The following is a 21,453-nucleotide window of genomic DNA, read 5'->3' as shown; positions in this document are numbered from 1 at the left end:
AAAGAATTTTCTGTGATGCAACTGTTCTATATCTACTGTCCAATATGGTAGCTAGTAGCCGCATGTGGTTATTAGCTAGTGTGACTGAAGAATTGACTGTTTTAAATAGCTACATGTGGCTTTTTTTTTTTTGTATTTTTTCTGAAGTTAGAAGCAGGTTGGCAGTCAGACAGACTCCCACACGGGCCCTACTGGGATCCTCCCGGCATGCCCACCAGGGAGCATTGCTCCACTGTAATCGGAGCCATTCTAGTGCCAGAGGCAAAAGCCATGGAGCCGTCCCCAGTGCCCGAGGCCAACCTTGCTCCAGTGGAGCCTTGACTGCGGGAGGGGAAGAGACAGAGAAAGGAGAGGGTGAAGGGTGGAGAAGCAGATGGATGCTTCTCCTGTGTGCCTTGACTGGGAATCGAACCTGGGACTTCCACATGCTGGGCTGACGCTGTACCGCTGAGCCAGCCGGTCAGGGCTGATTACTTTTTTTTTTTTTTTTTTGTATTTTTCTGAAGCTGGAAGCGGGGAGAGACAGTCAGACAGACTCCCGCATGCGCCCGACCGGGATCCACCTGGCACGCCCACCAGGGGCAACGCTCTGCCCACCAGGGGGCGATGCTCTGCCCCTCCTGGGCGTCGCTCTGCCGTGACCAGAGCCACTCTAGCGCCTGGGGCAGAGGCCAAGGAGCCATCCCCAGCGCCTGGGCCATCTTTGCTCCAATGGAGCCTTGGCTGCGGGAGGGGAAGAGAGAGACAGAGAGGAAGGAGGGGGGTGGAGAAGCAAATGGGCGCTTCTCCTATGTGCCCTGGCCGGGAATCGAACCTGGGTCCCCCACACGCCAGGCCGACGCTCTACCGCTGAGCCAACCGGCCAGGGCCTGATTACCTTGTTTTAAATAGACATTAGGCCCTGATTAGTTGGCTCTGGTAGAGCCTCAGCCTGATGTGTGGATATCCTGGGTTGATTACTGATCAGGACACACAGGAGAAGTGCCCTTCTGCTTCTTTACCCTTCTTCTCCCCCTTCCCTCTCTCTCTCATATCCCCTCCTGCAGCCATGCTTGATTGGTTCCAGCTCAATGGCCTGGATGCTGAGGCTGGCTGGCTCCATGGAGTCTCCACCTCAGGTGCTAAAAATAGCTTTGTTGTGAGTGGGCAGAGCATAGGCTCCAGATGGGATTGCTGGGTGGATCCCAGTTGAGGTACATACAGGAATCTGTCTCTCTACTTCCCCTCTTCTCACTTGGAAAAAACAAACAAAAAAAAGACAAGACATTAGATTTTAGATTTCTAGGATGAAACGTGATTTTTCTTTTTAAAGGTAATATAATAAAATGCTTAGTATTGTGAATTATCTCCTCTTTGCTAATTCAGAATTATTTCTATTGCAGAATTTCCATTTTCCTGTAACTCCTTCAGACACTTTGGTTAGAATGAAATACTTGGACTAGCCTTAGACTGTGTTAAAGTGTCTTACTAACTGAAATTAAACTGAAATTCAAACAAATTTTGAAATATTGGGTCAGTTTTGGGCACCAAAGCTGGATTTATATGGTGCTAGAGAACCAAAAGGATTTAGGTGAGTGAAGAGTTTAATTGGCTTGAGTAAAGTCTTACTTTGGGGGGGGGCAGGGTTGGTGGGAGTGGAGTGAACTTCCCAGAGTGAAGTTAGGTGTGGGTTAAAATGAATCATATGAGATGGAACTAATTGGGCTCAGTATGGAACTTCATTATAGAAGGAAACTTCTTTTTCTGTCACCACTTACCAACTAACTTTTTAGTTTTCTTCTATCCTTAAGGTCTGGGTATTTGTAGGAACTGGAAGTAAGAGTAGACCCATGGTCTGGAAATACTGTGTGCCCACTGCAGGCCTCCGGCTTCCTTGTGGAGTTCTTGATGGAAATGAAGATGTTTCTTCAAAGCAGACTTTTGCCTAAGGAGATAAACCCACCCCAACCCCAATACTGATTAACCCTTTGAGTAGTTCGAACGTTTATGTATATCCTCAAGCCTCCTGACCATAGTACGATCGTACACATGTAAGGCAACATTAAAAAAAGGCAAATAAATGTATGTTCTTGTTTCCATATATTGGTTATCAAACAAACATGGTTTTAAGTTAATAAAACTGTAATTGGAACTCATTTCATTTTTTGAAAAAACAACAAAAACTCCCGGGGTCAGAGAGCATAAAAAAAACCTCACTACTTGAAGGGTTAAGCATCCTAGAAATGGTCCTTACAAGCTAGTAGAAGAATTTTGGATTTGAGTAATCATCAGACTTGGGGCTACTATCTTGCAGTTTAGTGTGCATCTTGCATCATACTCTGTTCACTTAGTGATGTATGAAGTTTAGAGTATCATGAACTTCCTGCTGAGAAAGTAAAAGGAAGGGCATAACTCAGTTCTTAAACTTATACTGCTGGAAGAGACTCCCTTATATTTAGAGGAAAGAACAGACCAGAGGAGTTAAAGTACCTGGGCCAGGGTCACAGAGGGAAGATGAAATACAGCCAGTTGGCATTAAGTTCTAAGCCTTGGAGTGAAGCTCTATCCCTCACACATCCCTTTATTACTTGGTTTTCTGCTTTGAGCTACTTGTCTTATAACATTGCTCAACTTCCCTTCATATAACTTGACAGTTTTCTTTTTGTGAAAAATTGGAACTCCAGTAGTTCGCTTCTGTTATAAATCCAGCCTTAGTGCTATGATAAGTAGAATATATAATTCTGAAATCGAATCAAGATATCACGAAGGATCCATTTTGTACTTCACATAACAGATGAGGAAAGTCCAGGAGAGGAACAACTCAAGGTTAGGTGGAAAACCTTGAAATTGGGTTCTGGCTGCATTCTTTTTCTGGTCCTCTGGAGTAATAGTTTACATTCAGTGTTTAAAGAGTCAATTAAAATCATTACTCAAGAGATTCTACTATCAGAAAGATGCAATGATTATTACTATTGTAGGAGAATAAAGGGGGGAAATGCTGTTGGCCCCTGATGACTGATTCTGTGTCTTTTCTCCTAACAAATCCCTCACTAGATCTGATTTTAGTTTACCTCTCTGACCTCTCAAAGTATTCTTTGTGCCTTGTTCACTTCATTCCAGCCATGCTGAGTTTCTTTTATTCTTCCAACATGTGGGTCTCATTCCTCTCTTTGGATCTTTGCACTTACTGTTTACCTGCTGGAATATTTTTCTCCCAAATGTTTATGTGGCTGACTCCTTGTCATTCATATTTCACCTTATATATCACCTCGTTTGAGAGGTCTTGCCCTGGTCACCCAATCTAAACTAAGCCTTTTGCAATCCTATCACAGGTTTAAAAATTTTCTGTATAGTATTTATTGCCAGCTAAATTACAAAAACATTTGTTTAGAGTCTGTTGCCATGCCCCCACCCCTAGAATGTAAATGGCATGGTAGATGAGGCATCTCTCTTGCTTACTCCTGAACTCCCAGTGTCCAGAACAATGTTTAGCACATAATAGATATCCAATAAATACTTCTTGAAAAAGGCACTGGTTTAGAATCAGGGGGTCTTAAGATTTGGTCCTGGCATTGCCTCTTAACTGACCATCTGGCCCTTAGCAAGATCCTGTTTGGGGACTCATTTTTCCCCCCATCTATAAACCAGAGGACTGAGATAATCACTAAACTCCCTTTCAGCTTCAGTACAAATTCTATAAGCCATTAAGAAATTCTGTGACATTGCAGCAAAAGAATATTTGTTTTTTAGTTCTTCCAAACTATGGTCAGGGAACTGGGTAAACTTCACGTGTCCAAGGCAGTGCAGGCACTAGCACCAGGCTGGGAAGCCCTCAACAATCCCCCTATGGTAACTTGTCCAAATACCCGGTACCTGGCTAGTTCCTGGGATTGTTCCATGGCTTCCTCCAGAACCAGGCTTGCTGCTGCTGCTTTCTTTTGCTTTCTCTCCTCTGCTTCCAGCCGAGCCTTTTCTTCTGCTTCCTGTTTCTGCCGTTGGTACTCTAGCCGTTCTTCAGCCACTTCGATCAGGTGTCTGTGTTCTTCTGCTAACTTCATTTCCAATTCTTTCTGCCTTTGCTTCTCTGCCTCTGTAGAACAGAAAAGAGGGTGCTCTCATCAGGAGTCTCTATTGGAGAAAACAGTTTTCTGATCCACCTCTCCACCTCACCAGTCTGATTCCCAGGGATTTCCCATGAGAAATGCTACAGTTTACCTGTTAGCAGGTTGCCAAATCTTTGGGGGTTACCTTGGGGTTGATTGACTTAGAGTCCAGTATCAAGCACCTACTATGTGCAGTGCCCTGTGCAATTAACACAAAACCTGTTGTGTCTGGGATTTTCCAGAGCCTAAAGTGCTCATGGGGTGGTGGTATAGATTGGTTGAGAAGGGTGGAGGGATCAGATCAGGGTCTGGAGAAACTCGGTGCTTACTCAGGTGGACTGTCCAGGCTAAAGAGTATCATCTGCTGAAGTTTCTTCCTCTTCCTCAAAAGTGAGGCTGTAGAGATTCCCAACATTGGCACCTGAAAGGCTGCCCTGATGCTATCCAGATGTTTGATTGTTTCAATCTGCTAGGGATGGAAGCTAGGAGCAGGGGCTCTGTCTCTAATTTCAGCAGCTGCCGAGCAACTTGGAAAGGGCGATGGGAGGGGCAGGGTCCCTGTTCAGGGGATTACTGAATTCCGAGCAGGAGCCAAGAGTCATTTCCACAAGTGAGCCTTATTTTGATCTATCTCAACTCACTATCGTCACATATTAATTAATTGCCTTGGGAAAAAAATAGCTTATATATTTAGAGGGTTTCACACACTAAGGGCTAGGATAGAAATAACTCCTGGGAGATTCAAATGAACACACACAGTGGGAGAAAGGTATTTCTGCCCCAGATAGAAAGGAGAGGCAGAGAGTTCCGGAATCCCCCTCACCAGCTCTCTCGGCTTCCTCCTGCTGCTTTTTTCTCTGCAGTTTCCTCTGGAACTGTTGCTGCCTGGCTGTCTCCTGGGCCGCTTGCAACTGTAGCCACTGCTTTCTCTCCCCCTCCTCCTCCTGCTGCCGTTCCTCCTCTTGTCTCTGTTTCCTTGAGCTGAGAAAACATAAGATGGTCAGGAAATGGCAGAAAAACTGGGGCATCCTTGTGAGATAAGTCAAAGGGCAATGCCCCTGATAGAGGCTTTGCAGGCCACAGGCCTGTGGAGCATCTCGCTCAGAGGAGACAAGGCCAGCTGAAAGGCAGAGGCAAGAATACAATGGGCCCGGAACTAGGAGCCTGGCTGTCTCAGCCCAGCTCTGTGCTCTGATGTAAGGCCTTAAGTTCCCAGAGCTTCCTTTTCCACTTCCCTAAAGTGGATTTTAAAACTCTCATCATGGCCCTGGCTGGTTGGCTCAGTGGTACAGCGTCGGCCAGGCATGTGGATGTCCTGGATTCAATTCTGGGTCAGGGCATGCAGGGGAAATGCCCATCTGCTTTTCTACCCTTCCCCCTCTCCTTTCTCTCTTATCTCTCCCCCTCCCACAGCCAAGGCTCCAATTGGAGCAAAGTTGGCCTGGGCACTGAGGATGGCTTCATGGCCTCCACCTCAGGCACTAGAATGGTTCCAGTATCAAGGAAGCAATGCCCCAGTTGGGCAGGACATTGCTCCCTAGTAGGCTTACCTGGTGGATCCTGGTTGGGCGCATGTGGGAGTCTATCTCTCTGCCTCCCTGCTTCTCACTTCAGGACCCCCCCCCCCACACACACAAAACTCCCGTCTCAAAAGGTTGTTATGAAGAGTAAATGGAATGAGTCAAGGCCCGTGAAAAGACCCAGTGTAGGCCCTGGCCGGTTGGTTCAGTGGTAGAGCGTCGGCCTGGCGTGCAAAAGTCCCGGGTTCGATTCCCAGCCAGGGCACACAGGAGAAGCGCCCATCTGCTTCTCCACCCCTCCCCCTCTCCTTCCTCTCTGTCTCTCTCTTCCCCTCCCGCAGCCGAGGCTCCATTGGAGCAAAGATGGCCCGGGCGCTGGGGATGGCTCCTTGGCCTCTGCCCCAGGCGCTAGAGTGGCTCTGGTCGCGGCAGAGCAACGCCCCGGAGGGGCAGAGCATCGCCCCCTGGTGGGCAGAGCATTGCCCCCTGGTGGGCGTGCCGGTGGATCCCGGTCGGGCGCATGCGGGAGTCTGTCTGACTGTCTCTCCCCGTTTCCAGCTTCAGAAAAATACAAAAAAAAAAAAAAAAAAAAATACCCAGTGTAAAGAAGACAGGGGCTCAACAAATGTTTTCTGGACTGAATCGCAGAGACCTTCCAGGAAGGACCCAATGAACATCTACCTACATGTAATGCCGGTGGCCACAGCCAGGCAGGTTCACATAGGACTCGGGCAGACCATAGAGAAACTGCAGAGCCCGAAAGCGTCCGGCCATAACTGCTTATTGGAGGCTCCCAAAGACAAGTGAGCAGATAAACAACAAAAGGGAAAGAGCTAATGAACAAAGGAAAAGCTGCTATTTGCAGTAAGGGCAAGGGAACAAGGAAAACCGCACCTCACAGTGGCGGGAAAGCAAGCTGAGAAAATGGCCGCCCAGGGGCAGCACCCATTGTCTTATATAGGCTGTGCCCACGTGCTCAAGCGAAGTGCTTGCAGCCGGTAAACTGCGAGCAAGTCTAATAGGGCTGCTCCACACTGCAGTAATCCTAATGGTCAAGACACTCTTTTTTCTTTGGCCGAGGTTATATGTAGGGTAGCCGAGGATAGAGAACAAGACATGTTGTTTTACTTCAGGGCATGAGCCTCAGAACCAAGCTTTGCCCCTACTGGGTCAACCGCTGCATTTTTCTTTTTTATTGAATTTATTGGGGTGACATTGGTTAATAAAGTTATATGGGTTCCAGGTGAACCTTGCCTTTTTCTTCTGCTTCTTGACATAACCGTGGCCTCTGTGGCTTTTCGCTGGACCCACCGGGTCTCCTCTGCGCGGCCCTGCTGCCCCTGCTCCAGCTCCGCTGCCATCTTCTGTGCCCTCTCCAGCTGCTCCTGCTGGAGCCGCCACTGCTCGTCCTGCACCCTCCGCTTCCTCTCCACCGCCAGCCGTCTGGTCTGGGCCTTCTCTGCTCGCAGTCTATCCTGGAGAGCTTGCTCCCGTTCCCTCTTAACAAGGAGGGCCTAAGGAACCAGAGAGTTCTTAGTGCAGCGGCAGCCTGGTGACCAGAGGCGAGCCCTCCTCCACCCCAGACACTGAGCCCCCCTCCACCCCGGGCACTGAGCCCTCCTCCACCCCAGACACTGAGCCCTCCCCCACCCCAGGCACTGAGCCCTCCTCCACCCCAGGCACTGAGCCCTCCTCCACCCCAGACACTGAGCCCTCCTTGCCCTCAGACGAGGTGGTCTCTAACCAGAGATGGAATCAGTGAGTGATTTCTGCACTCTGACCACAACTGCATAAACTGCTGCCACCGGCTTGGGCTTTGGGTCTGACTGACCTGGCTCCAAGTCTCTCTTACTTGCTTCAGGATTTGGAGGTCACAGCTTAATTTCTCTGATACTGCCTTTCTCTTGGGGCTATTACCAGGATTAACTGGAATAGTGAAAGTGCCAACATAATGTTTGGTACAGTATGTCTCAAGTTTTCACCCCTAGCTGCACTACAGAATCACCCAAGGAGCTTTTAAGTTATTTGAGGCCAAGCCCCTACCCAGACCAATTAAATGAAAATATTTAGGTGGGAGGCATCCGTGGTTTTAAAAAGCTTCTCTTGCCCTGACCAGGTAGCTCAACTGGTTAAGAGTGTTGTCCCAATATGCCAAGGTTGCAGGTTCGATCCCCCATCAGGGCACATACAAGAATGAACCAATGCATGTATAAGTAAGTGAAACAACCAATCAATCAGTGTCTTCCTTTCTCTCCTCTGTAAAATCAATCAGTAAAAATTAAAATAGAAACCCTTTTCTAAGACATCCATACTAAAAAATAATAATAAAACACTGTTCTAGCAAAGCAGGGCTAGGGACCACGGGTTCTAGAAAAAGGCTGTTTTACCAGGGGCAGTCAGATATGGATGTGTCAGACTCACATTTAATTCTGAACCGACCCACTTTTTCCATGAAAGTTTCTCTCAGTGTATGTGGAGGGTGTCTAGCTTTCTTTTTCTCCCTGGTGCCTCCACATCAGTCAGAAATATGCCCATGAGGGGAACCTGGGAAGGCAACTCTTCCACGTGTATCCAACTTGGGGTGAAACTTTTTCTTTGCTTTTTAATCTTTGTAGAGGCAGCATAGTACTACGGGTTGACAATAAACCTAAGAAATTCTGATAATCTATCAGGGTCAGAAAAGTTCTGCACACAGTTTGAAATCTTCATCTGCTGTGTAGAGCAGAATTCCATAATCTAGGCAGCTGGGAGGATTGAGAACTAACTATAAAGGAAATGTCCTTCTGAAATCCTTTTTGGAAGAGCATGGGCTATAAAATAAATGCATAATAATTTAAAACAATGACAAGAGTTCTGATTTTGGAGCCAAGGGACCTGGGTTTAAGTCTTGGCTCCACCACTTGATGGTTGTATAACTCTGGCAACAGACTTTTAGCTCCTTCAAGCCTCAGTTTCTAGGTCTATAAAATGGGACTAATTATATCTACGAGTGTGGTTGGAGAGATTAAATGAGATTCAGCAGGGCTGTACCATATGCAAGTTTAACCATAGTGTTTTAACTATAGGTGTTTCTGTGATGTTTAAAGATATATTTTGCATAGGCAGCATAGTACTACAGGTTGACAATAAACCTAAGAAATTCTAATAATCTAGCAGATTATCTATTTTTTTGTGGTACAAGATCTCTAAATGCAATTCAGCACCTTCATCTCAGCGGAAGAAATGGTGATCTATTCTTTTTTTTTTCTTTTTTTCTTTATTCATTTTTAGAGAGGAGAGAGAGAGAGAGAGAGAAGGGGGGAGGAGCTGGAAGCATCAACTCCCATATGTGCCTTGACCAGGCAAGCCCAGGGTTTCGAACCGGCGACCTCAGCATTTCCAGGTTGATGCGTTATCCACTGCGCCACCACAGGTCAGGCGAAATGGTGATCTATTCTAACAGCAGAGGAAAAATTGGCTGTGTTGGTCTTACTGAGAAATGTAGCTGTAAAGTATTAATTTTAGTTAATTACAGGGATTTTCAAAGGCAATTTTCCTTACACTGACTTTGTTTTTTCTCTTAAATACTTGTCATTGGAACACAGTGACTCCTACATGCCTGTAAAGGAGATGTGTGTGTAAACTGCCTGTGGCCATGGAAAAGCAGATTAGGAAGGGAGGTATTTCCACAGCCTGTGGAGGCAAGCAAGCTATGAGCTCAGGCCAAATCAAGGATATGTGCTGGACTCTGATGGCCCGAGTCCACCTTTCTCTGTAACTACGAGGCCTGTATCCCTCACAGATGGCTGCTGTGCCAACTTCCTGCTCTTTAAGGGGAGGATATATGCCCTGGAAGTTTGGAAGCCTCAGAATGCATCATTTCAGAGGGTCTTTGCCCCACCCTATGACTTTGATGAGGTCTGGCTCCTTCAAAGTCAGTAGGTACCAAAGTAGAATAAATAAAACCATTCTGTAGTAGAGCTGTTTCCGTAATGGCAGTATAATTTGGGAAGTTTTTCCTACCTCTGCACTTGCACCAGTGAGAGCAGAAATCCCTCTGGTCAAAGGGAGAACATTAGATCCTACCTCGGGAGGATCCTCATGGCTTCTCTCTTGTTCAGATTCCACGTTTCCTGTGACAGTTACAGCCTGGGTGGGTGATGATCTTCCATCTATTGAGACTTGGCTCTTCCGAACCTCGTGGCTGGGAGAAAGCCAGGGGTCCTCTCCCAGAGGAAAGCCTGAAGGAAAGAAACCTCTACCCGAGGTGTCTTCTTTTCCCTTAGAGTTAATGACATCAGGCCCACGGAGCTCTGCTGCCGTTTCCAGATTCCTTTCTTTCTGAGTCCTTTTCCTTTTGGCTCCTGTTCGTTTCCCTTTGGGAATTAGCTCTGATTTCTTTTCAGCCTTTGATTCCTCTGACTTTTCTGGGTGAAAATAATCAGGGACAGAAGTACAGCTAAGTAAACGTGATCTCTGGGCATCGTTTTCAGTAGCTTTTTAACTCCAGTGTGCAGTGGAATCACATGGGATGCAGATTTATGAGCCCCACACCTAGCGTCTGATTTGATAGGAATCTGCATTTTTTTTTTTTTTTTGTATTTTTCTGAAGCTGGAAACGGGGAGAGACAAGTCAGACAGACTCCCGCATGCGCCCGACCGGGATCCACCCAGCACGCCCACCAGGGGCGACGCTCTGCCCACCAGGGGGTGATGCTCTGCCCCTCCGGGGCGTCGCTCTGCTGCATCCGGAGCCACTCTAGCGCCTGGGGCAGAGGCCACAGAGCCATCCCCAGCGCCCGGGCCATCTTTGCTCCAATGGAGCCTTGGCTGCGGGAGGGGAAGAGAGAGACAGAGAGGAAGGAGGGGGGGGGGTGGAGAAGCAAATGGGTGCTTCTCCTATGTGCCCTGGCCGGGAATCGAACCCGGGTCCCCCGCACGCCAGGCCGACGCTCTACCGCTGAGCCAACCAGCCAGGGCCAGGAATCTGCATTTTAACAACCACTCTAAGTGTTTTCAGAAGGGTATTCCACAGACTACCCTTTGAGAAGCTCCCTTATTCTATTTGGATCAACTGTAATTCAGCAATCTTTATTTAATTTTATTTTAATTTTATTTTTTTTAGTTGAGAGGAAGGGAAATAGTGAGGCAGACTCCTGCATGCATCCCAACTGGGATCCACTCAGCAACCCCATCACGGGCTGATGCTCGAGTACCAAGCTATCTTTAGTACCTGAGGCAGATGCGCTCCAACAGAGCTATCCTCAGCACCAGAGGCCATGCTTGAACCAATTGAGCCACTGGCTGCAGGAGGGGAAAAGGGAGAAAAGCAGATGGGCGCTTCTCCTGTGTGCCCTGGCCGGGAATTGAAATTGGGATGTCCATACATCAGGCTGACACTCTATCCATTGAGCCACCATCAAGGGCCTGTAATTCAGTAATCTTGCTACTAAAAAAAGGTTCTGTTTCACACTGATCTATGATAGGACAAGATTTTCTGGAGGGGAGACCTGTGGGCACAGCTGGATGGTCTTGCCCCAGGTCTGGCTTGAGGTTGCAGTTTTATAATCTGGCAAAGTTTAAGCCTTCCTTTCCCTAAGGACTCTTCCTCAGTTCATCTCTGGGGGCCACAAGTATCATATTTCCTTCTCCCAGTCCTGCCAATGCTATCTAAGTCACTAGTTACAACAACGTGAACTTAGCAAGTGTAAAAAGCAAACCTTGAAACTAGATCTGGCCCAGAAAACTAATGTCACCCTTTCTTATATCTTTTGATCTGCTTGGAGGGTATTCTGAATCATGTGGCTAGGAAAGAACAGACATAGGTTTTATGCTAAAAAAAAAAAAAAAAAAGTCGTCTGTGGATCAGGAGTAGAGTGTCGGCCCAGCGTGTGGAAGTCCTGGGTTTGATCCCCAGTCAGGGCACACAGGAGAAGTACCTATCTGTTTCTCCACCCTTCCCCCTCTCCTTCCTCTCTATCTCTCTCTTCCCCTACAGCAGCCAAAGCTCCATTGGAGCAAAGTTGGCCCGGGCACTGAGGATGTCTCCATAGCTTCCACCTCAGGTGCTAGAATGGCTCCAGCTGCAGTGGAACAATTCCTCAAATGGGCAAAGCATCGCCCCCTAGTGGGCATGCCAGGTGGATCCCGGTCGGGCACATGCGGGAGTCTGTCTTTCTGCCTCCCTGCTTCTAACTTTGAGGGGGAAGGTCTGAAGTACAGGAATGTGAATTCTTTGAAAGGTGCAACACAGGCAATCAGGAAGAAAAATGGTATCTGGGGCAATCATTCAGAGCTGGTTGCATCCTTTCCCTTCCCACATGCTCTTCCTGCCTACGTCTCAGATTCTGATATAGTTATTAGCTCATAGAGGCAGTGGTAATAGCATGTGTTTGGAATCAAATGGAGGGTCAGGCCCTGGTTCCACCACTTTTCTGTTTGACTTGTTTGATTTTATGCAACCTTCCTCAGCTTCAACTACTACATGATACAATAATAATGCTTTAAGAAGATGTGGGGATGCATGATCTCATGTAGGCAGAGCTCCTGATAGAGTGGGTATTCAGTACATAGGTGCTAATATTATTATCATTTTCTCTCTTGGTGATCACGGGTCTCTAGGCATGTTGGTCTCCTCTGTCCCTGGTTCCTAAGATACTGACATGAAGTAAGGCTGCAACACTGTTTTAGCTGTGGTGGTCGAGGAGACTCAAAACATAGTTTGTCCCATTGGATCCACCATTAGGTGGATCCGCATTAGGTGTCTTCTGGGTTGTTCCTCCTGAGCACACTCACTCACCGACAGCAGCCTTTGTTTCCTTGTGGACTTTTCCTTGTCTCTCCGCCTTGGGCAACTTAGACTTGTCTGTCTTGGTTCTTTTCTTTCTCTTGGCATTGTCAATCAACTCCATCTCCTCCTAAAGGTGAACATTTAAGGAAAGGGACCATGATACATGTAGGAAATGGAAAAAGAAAACATCAAAGTAAGATTATGTTGAACAAGACAGAATGGCTGTGAATGGAAGCCGTGTGGGTTCCAGATGAAGCGGAGGAGGAAGTCTTAGAGAGTGTGAAGCCGGTGGGCAAAGCCGAAGATGCAGCCTTTGATTCTCAACTGCTAGGTATAATTTCATAGGAGAAGAGGAATAGAATACATTTTATGACCCGTCCCCTTTTTGATGCTAAATCATGGTCTACAGAGCTGGATCAAAGTGAAGCAGTTTTCACTTTTGATAGATTGCTGTTGCCCGATTAATGGTCAAGCAGTTTAAATCAAAGCCAGCTTTATTCACTGCTGCACCGTTTGCTAACTTTCAGGAAATCTTAAGCAGATGACTGCAGCCATGTTAGTCCTCACCTTTCTCTGTGGGTTGGGACAACATGGAGGTTCCTTCTAAGAAAGGATGGCAGAACAGGGTCATGGCTACTCACTCAGTACCTGTGATATTGTGACATAATGAGTATCCATTTGGTTTTCCATCCTCAGTCCCTGACACAAAGCTCCTAAAACCTTTATAATTTCTGGGAGCACCAAGGGACTATGTTTTGTTATTCATAATAGGCTCCTTTCAACAACATCTGAGATTACGTTAATAAGGTGACTTTTAGAAAGCCTTGAAGAAGGGGAACTTGTTGCTAGGGGAACTGACCAGGTGATTAAAAGGTTAGACCTTTCAACCCCACACCTCCAACCTCAGAGAGGGAGATGGACTATAGTTTGAGTTAATGGCCATTTGCTGATGCTGTAATCAGCTGTGCTTGTGTAATGAGCCTCCATAAAAACCCAAACCAAAGGAGTTCAGAGAGCTGGGTTGGTGCCACATCCACATGCTGGGAGGGTGGCACAGCCCAGACTCCCGGGGGATAGAGGCTCCTGCGGTGGGACCATTCTGGACTGTGCCCGATGTATATCTTCACCTGACTGTTCTTTGGTGCCCTTTATGAGAAACTCTGTAATGAATCAGTGATAGTTTTGTGAGCCATTCTAGCAAATTATCAAACTTGATCGGGAGTGAGGGTAGGAATCCCCTATTTAAAGCTTGTTGGTCAGAAGTATAGGGAATAACCTGAGACTTGTGACAGCATCTGAAGTGGGGCAGTCTGTGGGACTGAGCCCCTAACCTGGAGGGCTGTGCTAACTCTGGGTAGTTCGTGTCGAAAGTGAATTGTAGGACACCCGGTTGGTGTCCACAGAGAGGGAGAATGTCATTGTGGGAAAAACCGCCACATATTTGGTGTCAGAGGTGGTATAAGTGTAGGAAAACTGGTTTCTTTTTAGTACCTTTATAGGAATTAGAAATGGGCACCTCATCCTTCAGAAGGCTGTAGCCCAACGCTGGGGTACAGGACATAGTGAGCAGGCTCCAATTTTCTCAATTTTTTTGGGTGCCTCTGTATAGTAAGCAATCTATACACCTGTACCTGGTAGCCCTGATGGGGGCATGGCCCAGGTAGGGCCTTTGACAAAGTTTCTAGGTGTTTACACTCACATGACTGATGTTGGCTGATGTTTGCTGCTTAGACAATCTTGGTTCAGTCTTCCCTTCTCTTTCTTTTGGAAGAAGAAATGGGTCTAAAGGACCCAACCTCTCTGGGGACTTAGTTCCATGTTCGGGGAGTTGTCCGTGCAGATGGTATACATCATAATCATTGCTCCTTTCAAAAAAACCAACAGGACCAAATTAGAGAGCAAATTCTGGTGGACAAGGAAGAGGTTAAAGTGAATATTGAAAGCGTTCTCGGCCCTGGCCGGTTGGCTCAGCGGTAGAGCGTTGGCCTAGCGTGCGGAGGACCCGGGTTCGATTCCCGGCCAGGGCACACAGGAGAAGCGCCCATTTGCTTCTCCACCCCTCCGCCGCGCTTTCCTCTCTGTCTCTCTCTTCCCCTCCCGCAGCCAAGGCTCCATTGGAGCAAAGATGGCCCGGGCGCTGGGGATGGCTCTGTGGCCTCTGCCCCAGGCGCTAGAGTGGCTCTGGTCGCAACATGGCAACGCCCAGGATGGGCAGAGCATCGCCCCCTGGTGGGCAGAGCATCGCCCCTGGTGGGCGTGCCGGGTGGATCCCGGTCGGGCGCATGCAGGAGTCTGTCTTGACTGTCTCTCCCTGTTTCCAGCTTCAGAAAAATGAAAAAAAAAAAAAAAAAGAAAGCGTTCTCTGCCATGTACATACTTGGTCATTTCACACACTTGGTCAAACCTCTTTTTCTGAATAAGAAAGATTAGAAAGCTTGGTCTTCACTTTGGAGTTATCTCAGACTAAATTCTAAAATCTAGGTAGCAGGAAAAATAGTTTGCCTCTTTGGGATTGCATATTTAGGTCTTCAGTTGAATGACATAGGATTGTCTAACTGAAAATTCTTCTATCAAAGGCATAGCTGGAAAAGAAGGTGCCCTTTAAGAATGATTGTCTAAGAAGATGCAATTACCCATCCATTCCCTTTTTCCCTCTGAATTCTCTTCTTGATCAAATTCAGCTTTGAAAGGTCGTGTGCTGTGTTAATTTGATCCCTTGTAGAATTGCTGTCACTGACTTAAGGATGACTGACTTATTTTCTTTGGGTAACAAGGTCACTAGGAAATAGCCATATGGATTCAGTAACAGCAGCAGCTACACAGCTACTGTGTGCCAGACTTGGTGCTGGCATTTTATTTTATTTTAATTCATTTTAAAGAGGAGGGAGGGAGGGAGGGAGATGGAGAGAGAGAGAGAGAGAGAGAGAGAGAGAGAGTAGAGAGGAGGAAGCATCAACTCCCATATGTGCCTTGACCAGACAAGCCCAGGGTTTCAAACTGGCGACCTCGGCATTCCAGGTCAACGCTTTATCTACTGCGCCACCACAGGCCAGGAAGCGTTTTATTTTTTAGCTCCATCAGTATTGTATTTATGGTGCTGTGCTAGCACAGGGCCTTACTATGGAAGCTTGAGAAATATTTGTCAAATGAGGTAAATGGAATTTCCTGTAAATATATGAGTCTTTAAATTATTCAGTATAACTCTATAAAAACCCACAGAAGTATCCTTTGGAATTTAGCTCTAGGAAAACATTTATTTCCCCTGAGGAACAGGTATGCTTGTAAAGGAGAACCGCAAACCTGCTCATGTTGCTTTTTTTTTTCTTTCACATTCAGGAATCTCTGTATCAAGTCTTTAATCACAATGTCTATAACAACTTTTGTGGAGTGTTCGTGTTCTTTTTTTGCTTTTCCTCCTGATTAAAAATTTTTTTGATCTCTCTCTTTTTTGGTGACGGTTTGTTGTTGTAAGTGGTTTAAGTAGGAAAAGGATGAGGTAGAAAAGTTAGAAAATGGAGTTCTTCAGGTAGCTGCCTCACCATCCAAGCGCCCTCTCTCTCTTTGTTGCCTTTCTGATTCGGGAGAGATTCCCTGTACCACAAGAAAGGTGAGGGCAGGTTCTCAAGTCACTGAGGCTCATGGGAGGTCACAGTAGGTTATGGTTCCAGATGGAGGTGGAAACAAAGGAAGCACTTAATACATGTTAGCAATGAGTATTAGTATTATTAGTGTTATTTACTTTACCCAGAGCTGAGTGAATGCTGAGAGAAGAAACCTACGTTGAACTGACAGACCTCAGCTTTGTGAACATACCTGTAGATCTCAGTTAAGTGGACAAATGAGAAAGCTGCTTCCACACTGTTAGAGTTAAACTTCACTCTTTCTCTACCTACCCGAAGAGTATGGTTTACATAGGAAACACATTCCCCTACACTCCTCCCCAAGAATCTGTGTGTTTTAGGCAGTTTAATTCTGGCTCTCAGAATATGTGATCAGCTAAGACTTTTGAGGAAAACAAAAACAAAACAGAAACGAAGTGAATTAAAAACAAAGAGAGGCCCTGGCCGGTTGGCTCAGTGGTAGAGCGTCGGCCTGGCGTGCGGGGGACCCGGGTTCGATTCCCGGCCAGGGCACATAGGAGAAGCACCCATTTGCTTCTCCACCCCCCCTTCCTCTCTGTCTCTCTCTTCCCCTCCCGTAGCCAAGGCTCCATTGGAGCAAAGATGGCCCGGGCGCTGGGGATGGCTCCTTGGCCTCTGCCCCAGGTGCTAGAGTGGCTCTGGTCGCGGCAGAGCGACTCCATGGAGGGGCAGAGCATCGCCCCCTGGTGGGCAGAGCCTCGCCCCTGGTGGGCGTGCCGGGTGGATCCCAGTCGGGCGCATGTGGGAGTCTGTCTGACTGTCTCTCCCCGTTTCCAGCTTCAGAAAAATACAAACAACAACAACAACAAAAAAAAAAACAAAACAAAGAGAAACAAAATTAAAGCAGAGAAGTTCATGTCATTACAACTTGGAACACTTACACCTTTTCGATTGTGTCTGCCTCACGCCTCTGGATGTGCTCAGCCTGGGGAGTGCTAAGAGGGCCCGGGGTCACACTGCTTGGCTCTGGGTCTGTGAAAACAGAGCATCCTTCATCAGCAAAGGACACAGCCCTTTGATCCCAAATGTGGGAAAATGTCTACCTGGTAAGTAGTCAACAACATACAAATTAGAACAGTAAGGTAGTTATATCTAGGAAGTTAGCAAATACTGCAGAAAGCAGTGCTGTCACATGGCAAATGACATTAAAATTAGTAAGACCCTTTGGGAAAGTGATTGACAGTAAGTATCAAGAACTAGAAAACTGGGGCCCAAATCCTTCTGACTGAGCCTCCTTATCCCCCCAAGAAAGAACCAGAAAACTGTTTGGTCTTTGATTAGGAATCTCATTCCTGGGTATTATTATCATAAGAAAATCATTCGAAGGAAGAAATAGCTTTTTGTACCAATTTATTACACTATTATTAATAGCAAAAGATTTAAAAATAGCCCAACAATGTTAGATTGGGAGGTTTATGTATGTTTATATTCTTCTTAAACAATTTTTTAAAATTAAAAAAAATTTTTTCTAAAGTTGGAAACGGGGAGGCAGTCAGACAGACTCCCGCATGCGCCCGACCAGGATCCACCCGGCACGCCCACCAGGGGGCAATGCTCTGCCCATCTGGGGCATCGCTCTGTTGCAACCAGAGCCATTCTAGTGCCTGAGGCAGAGGCCACAGAGCCATCCTCAGCGCCTGGGCCAACTTTGCTCCAATGGAGCCTTGGCTGCGGGAGGGGAAGAGAGAGACAGAGAGGAAGGAGAGGGGGAGGGGTGGAGAAGCAGATGGGTGCTTCTCCTGTGTGCCCTGGCTGGGAATCAAACCTAGGACTCCTGCACACCAGGCTGACGCTCTACCACTGAGCCAACCAGCCAGGGCTTCTTAAACAATTTTTAAATTATGGGAGATATATTTCATTGCAGAAAAACTGGAAAACACAGAAAAACAAAAAGACCACCCTGCCCACCAACACATAATTACTACTAGAATGACTAAAATTAAAACGACTGACTATACAAGAGTTGACAAGGACATGGAGGAACGGGAACTCCCCGGCGCTGCTGGTTGGAATGTACAACCACTTAGGAAAATAGCTTGACAGTTTCTTAAAAATTAAATATTATATCATATATAACACATCATCCACCTGTTATACTCCTAGGTATTTTATCCAAGAGAAACGAAAGCATATGTTCATATAAAGACTTGTACACAAGTGTGCATAGCAGCTTTATTTGTAATAGTTGAAAACTTGAAACAGCCCATATGCCCAGCAACAGGTGAATGGAAGAACAAACGTGTATACATGCAATGCTTTACTACTTAGCAGTAAGAAGGAATGACGTATCGATACACTTAACAACATGGATGAATCTCAAAAGATTTATGTGGTGAAAGAAATAAAACAAAAAGGAGTACATATGATACCATTCACATAAAATTCTAGAAAATGTAAATTAATGTATTGTGACAGAAAGCAGATCAGAGATTGCAGATGAGGGAGGTGGGAGGGGGAGGGCATGAGGAGACATCTGGAAGTGATAAATGTTTTATCTTGTGATGGTTTTATGGGTGTGTACATATATCACAACTTATCTAATCAATCATAAAAGTTCTCACAAGAAAAATATTTTGTTTACTATGTGAGCTGATGTATGTTAAACTTATTGTGGTAATCATTTTGCAATATATACATATATCAAATCATTATGTTATATACCTTAAACTAATACAATGTTATATGTCAATTATATCTTAATAAAACTGGAAAAAACTAAAAAATATAACAATTTTAATGATTCCATGAAAGACAATTAATGGCTGAATAATTTTATGTCCTACAAAGTAATTATATAAAATTAAATAAAATCTAAGGAAAAGTAAAGTTGATTGCATTAAAATCTTTGCAGAAAAAATAAATCTCAGTATTTAACACAAAAAATGTATCTAATTGTGCAGTTTAAATAGGTACCATTTGGTATGTCAATTATCCCTTGATAAAGCTGCAAAAAGGCTAACAAAATAAATATTAATATAAATAAAGTGCCTATAGCAGTGCTGGGATCTTGTAGAAACAACAACAAAAAATACCTCATCCATGGTCACTCTATTCTCATATAAGTATTGCAGATATTTTGGCATATTTACTTTCATGCACATATATGAACTATACATTCATATTTTAATAGAATTGATAAAATAGGGTACATATAATTTTAATGTACTTTTATGTTATTAGAATTTCCTGTATCACAAATATTCTTAAAAATAATTTTTCCCTGGCTGATTGGCTCAGCTGTAGAACATCAGCCTGGTGTGTGTAAGTCCTAGGTTTGATTCCCAGTCAGGGCTCAGGAGAAGTGACCATCTGTTTCTCCACCCTTCTACCTCCCCCTTTTTTCTCTTTTTCTTCTCTCTCTCTCCTCCCTTCCTACAGTCATGACTCAAATGGTTTGAGCAATGTTGGCCCTGGGTGCTGAGGATGGCTCCATGCCTCACTTCAGGCACTGAAATAGCTTGGTTGCCGAGCAATGGAGCAGTGGCCCTAGTTGGGCAAAGCATCACCCTGTAGGGGGCTTTCCAGGTAGATTCCAGTTGGGGCACATACACGAGTCTATCTTTCTGCCTCCCTGCCTCTCAATAAAAAAAATTTTTTTTTAGGCCTGGCCTGTGGTGGCGCAGTGGATAGAGCGTTGACCTGGAAATGCTGAGGTCGCCGGTTAGAAACCCTGGGCTTGCCTGGTCAGGGCACATATGGGGGTTGATGCTTCCAGCTCCTCCCCCCTTCTCTCTCTCTGTCTCTCCCTCTCTCTCTCCTCTCTAAAAACGAATAAAGAAAAAAAAAGATTGCTTTTAAAAAAAAAAAAAATTTTTTTAATAATAGCAGCATAGGCCCTGGCTGGTTGGCTCAGTGGTAGAGTGTTGGCCTGGCGTGCTGGAGACCTGGGTTCGATTCCTGGCCAGGGCACACAGGAGGGGCACCCATCTGCTTCTCCACCCCTCCCCCTCTCCTTCCTCTCTGTCTCTCTCTTCCCCTCCCACAGCCAAGGCTCCATTGGAGCAAAGTTGGCCCAGGCGCTGAAGATGGCTCTGTGGCCTCTGCCTTAGGCGCTAGAATGGCTCTGGTTGCAACGGAGCAATGCCCTGGATGGGCAGAGCATTGCCCCCTGGTGGGCGTGCCTGGTGGATCTTGGTCAGGCGCATTCGGGAGTCTGTCTGACTGCTTCCTGGTTTCCAACTTCAGAAAAAGCCAAAAATAATAATAATAATAATAATAATAATAATAGCAGCGTAGGATTTCATCAAATGGATGTACTATAATTGACTAAAACTAAGCATGTAACTTTTGGAATTTAGTGTTTCAAATTTTTTAAAACTGTAAAGAACTTTGCATAGCATATCCTTGAAAGGAGTTGCTCTGATTATTAAAAGACTTACTTTTTGTCCACATATATGAATATTAAAGGATCTACATACAGTCTTTAAGGAACAATGTCTTCTGCCAAATTGTTCCCTGGAAAATTTGTACCAATTTACAGTCCAAGGAAATGGTCGTTCATTTCTTCATTTATCACTTGTTTATGAAATATTTATTACGTGCTGCATTGTGTTAGGTGCTAGGAATATAATGGTGAGCAGGATGGACTCACCCTGTGGTCTCAAGGAGCTTAAGGTCTAGTAGGGAAGATGAATGTTTACAACAAATAAAACAAAGCTTAAAACTAAAAAATAATAAACTTTTTGAAAGCCAGACTCCAATATTCAATCTTTGTTTTTCTCTTAGTCTCTTTGAGCAATAGATTCTTGCACAACTTAATTTATTTCTCCTCAGTTTTATTTACAGATATAATTTAAAGAAAGATTTGAAAAGAAAAAGTTTACTTATCCTACCATCATGATTGTCTTAATAATAAGTGAATCCATTCTTCTGTGTTCAAGTGTTGTCCTGGTGCCCCCACTTCCTGCCCCGCCCATACCCAAGAGCCTCTTTTCCTTTTAAAACTTTTTTATTTTTTTAAATTTTATTTAGACAATTAACTTTAACAGGGTGATATTGATCACTAAGAGTACAGGCCCTGGCCGGTTGGCTCAGCGGTAGAGCGTCGGCCTAGCGTGCGGAGGACCCGGGTTCGATTCCCGGCCAGGGCACACAGGAGAAGCGCCCATTTGCTTCTCCACCCCTCCGCCGCGCTTTCCTCTCTGTCTCTCTCTTCCCCTCCCGCAGCCAAGGCTCCATTGGAGCAGAGATGGCCCGGGCGCTGGGCATGGCTGTGTGGAGGCGCTAGAGTGGCTCTGGTCGCAATATGGCGACGCCCAGGATGGGCAGAGCATCGCCCCCTGGTGGGCAGAGCACCGCCCCTGGTGGGCGTGCCGGGTGGATCCCAGTCGGGCGCATGCGGGAGTCTGTCTGACTGTCTCTCCCTGTTTCCAGCTTCAGAAAAATGAAAAATAAATAAATAAAAAAAAAAAAAAAAAAAAAGAGTACATAGGTTTCAGGTG

At 45.8% G+C, this 21,453-nt stretch overlaps 1 protein-coding gene across 3 annotated transcripts in view; it reads right to left on the bottom strand.

The window, feature by feature from the left end:
• Positions 1–875: 875 nt before the first annotated feature.
• KIAA2012 (KIAA2012 ortholog) overlaps positions 876–21,453 on the bottom strand; it is a 129,034-nt gene continuing 108,456 nt past the window's right edge. For all 3 annotated transcript variants that reach the window (XM_066232896.1, XM_066232897.1, XM_066232898.1), the window contains 8 exons: positions 16,894–16,984; positions 14,071–14,236; positions 12,381–12,498; positions 9,668–10,008; positions 6,914–7,116; positions 4,906–5,063; positions 3,853–4,069; positions 876–1,924 (listed from right to left, as the gene is read on the bottom strand). In XM_066232896.1, the coding sequence (XP_066088993.1) occupies positions 1,786–1,924; positions 3,853–4,069; positions 4,906–5,063; positions 6,914–7,116; positions 9,668–10,008; positions 12,381–12,498; positions 14,071–14,236; positions 16,894–16,984 (1,433 nt within the window). In that variant the 3' untranslated portion in view covers positions 876–1,785. The remainder of the gene's footprint in view (positions 1,925–3,852; positions 4,070–4,905; positions 5,064–6,913; positions 7,117–9,667; positions 10,009–12,380; positions 12,499–14,070; positions 14,237–16,893; positions 16,985–21,453) is intronic.

This window comes from Saccopteryx bilineata, chromosome 5 (genome assembly GCF_036850765.1).
Source record: "Saccopteryx bilineata isolate mSacBil1 chromosome 5, mSacBil1_pri_phased_curated, whole genome shotgun sequence".
NCBI lineage: Eukaryota > Metazoa > Chordata > Mammalia > Chiroptera > Emballonuridae > Saccopteryx > Saccopteryx bilineata.
Note: the sequence above shows the minus strand (reverse complement) of the source record. Positions and strands in the feature narration are given on the sequence as shown.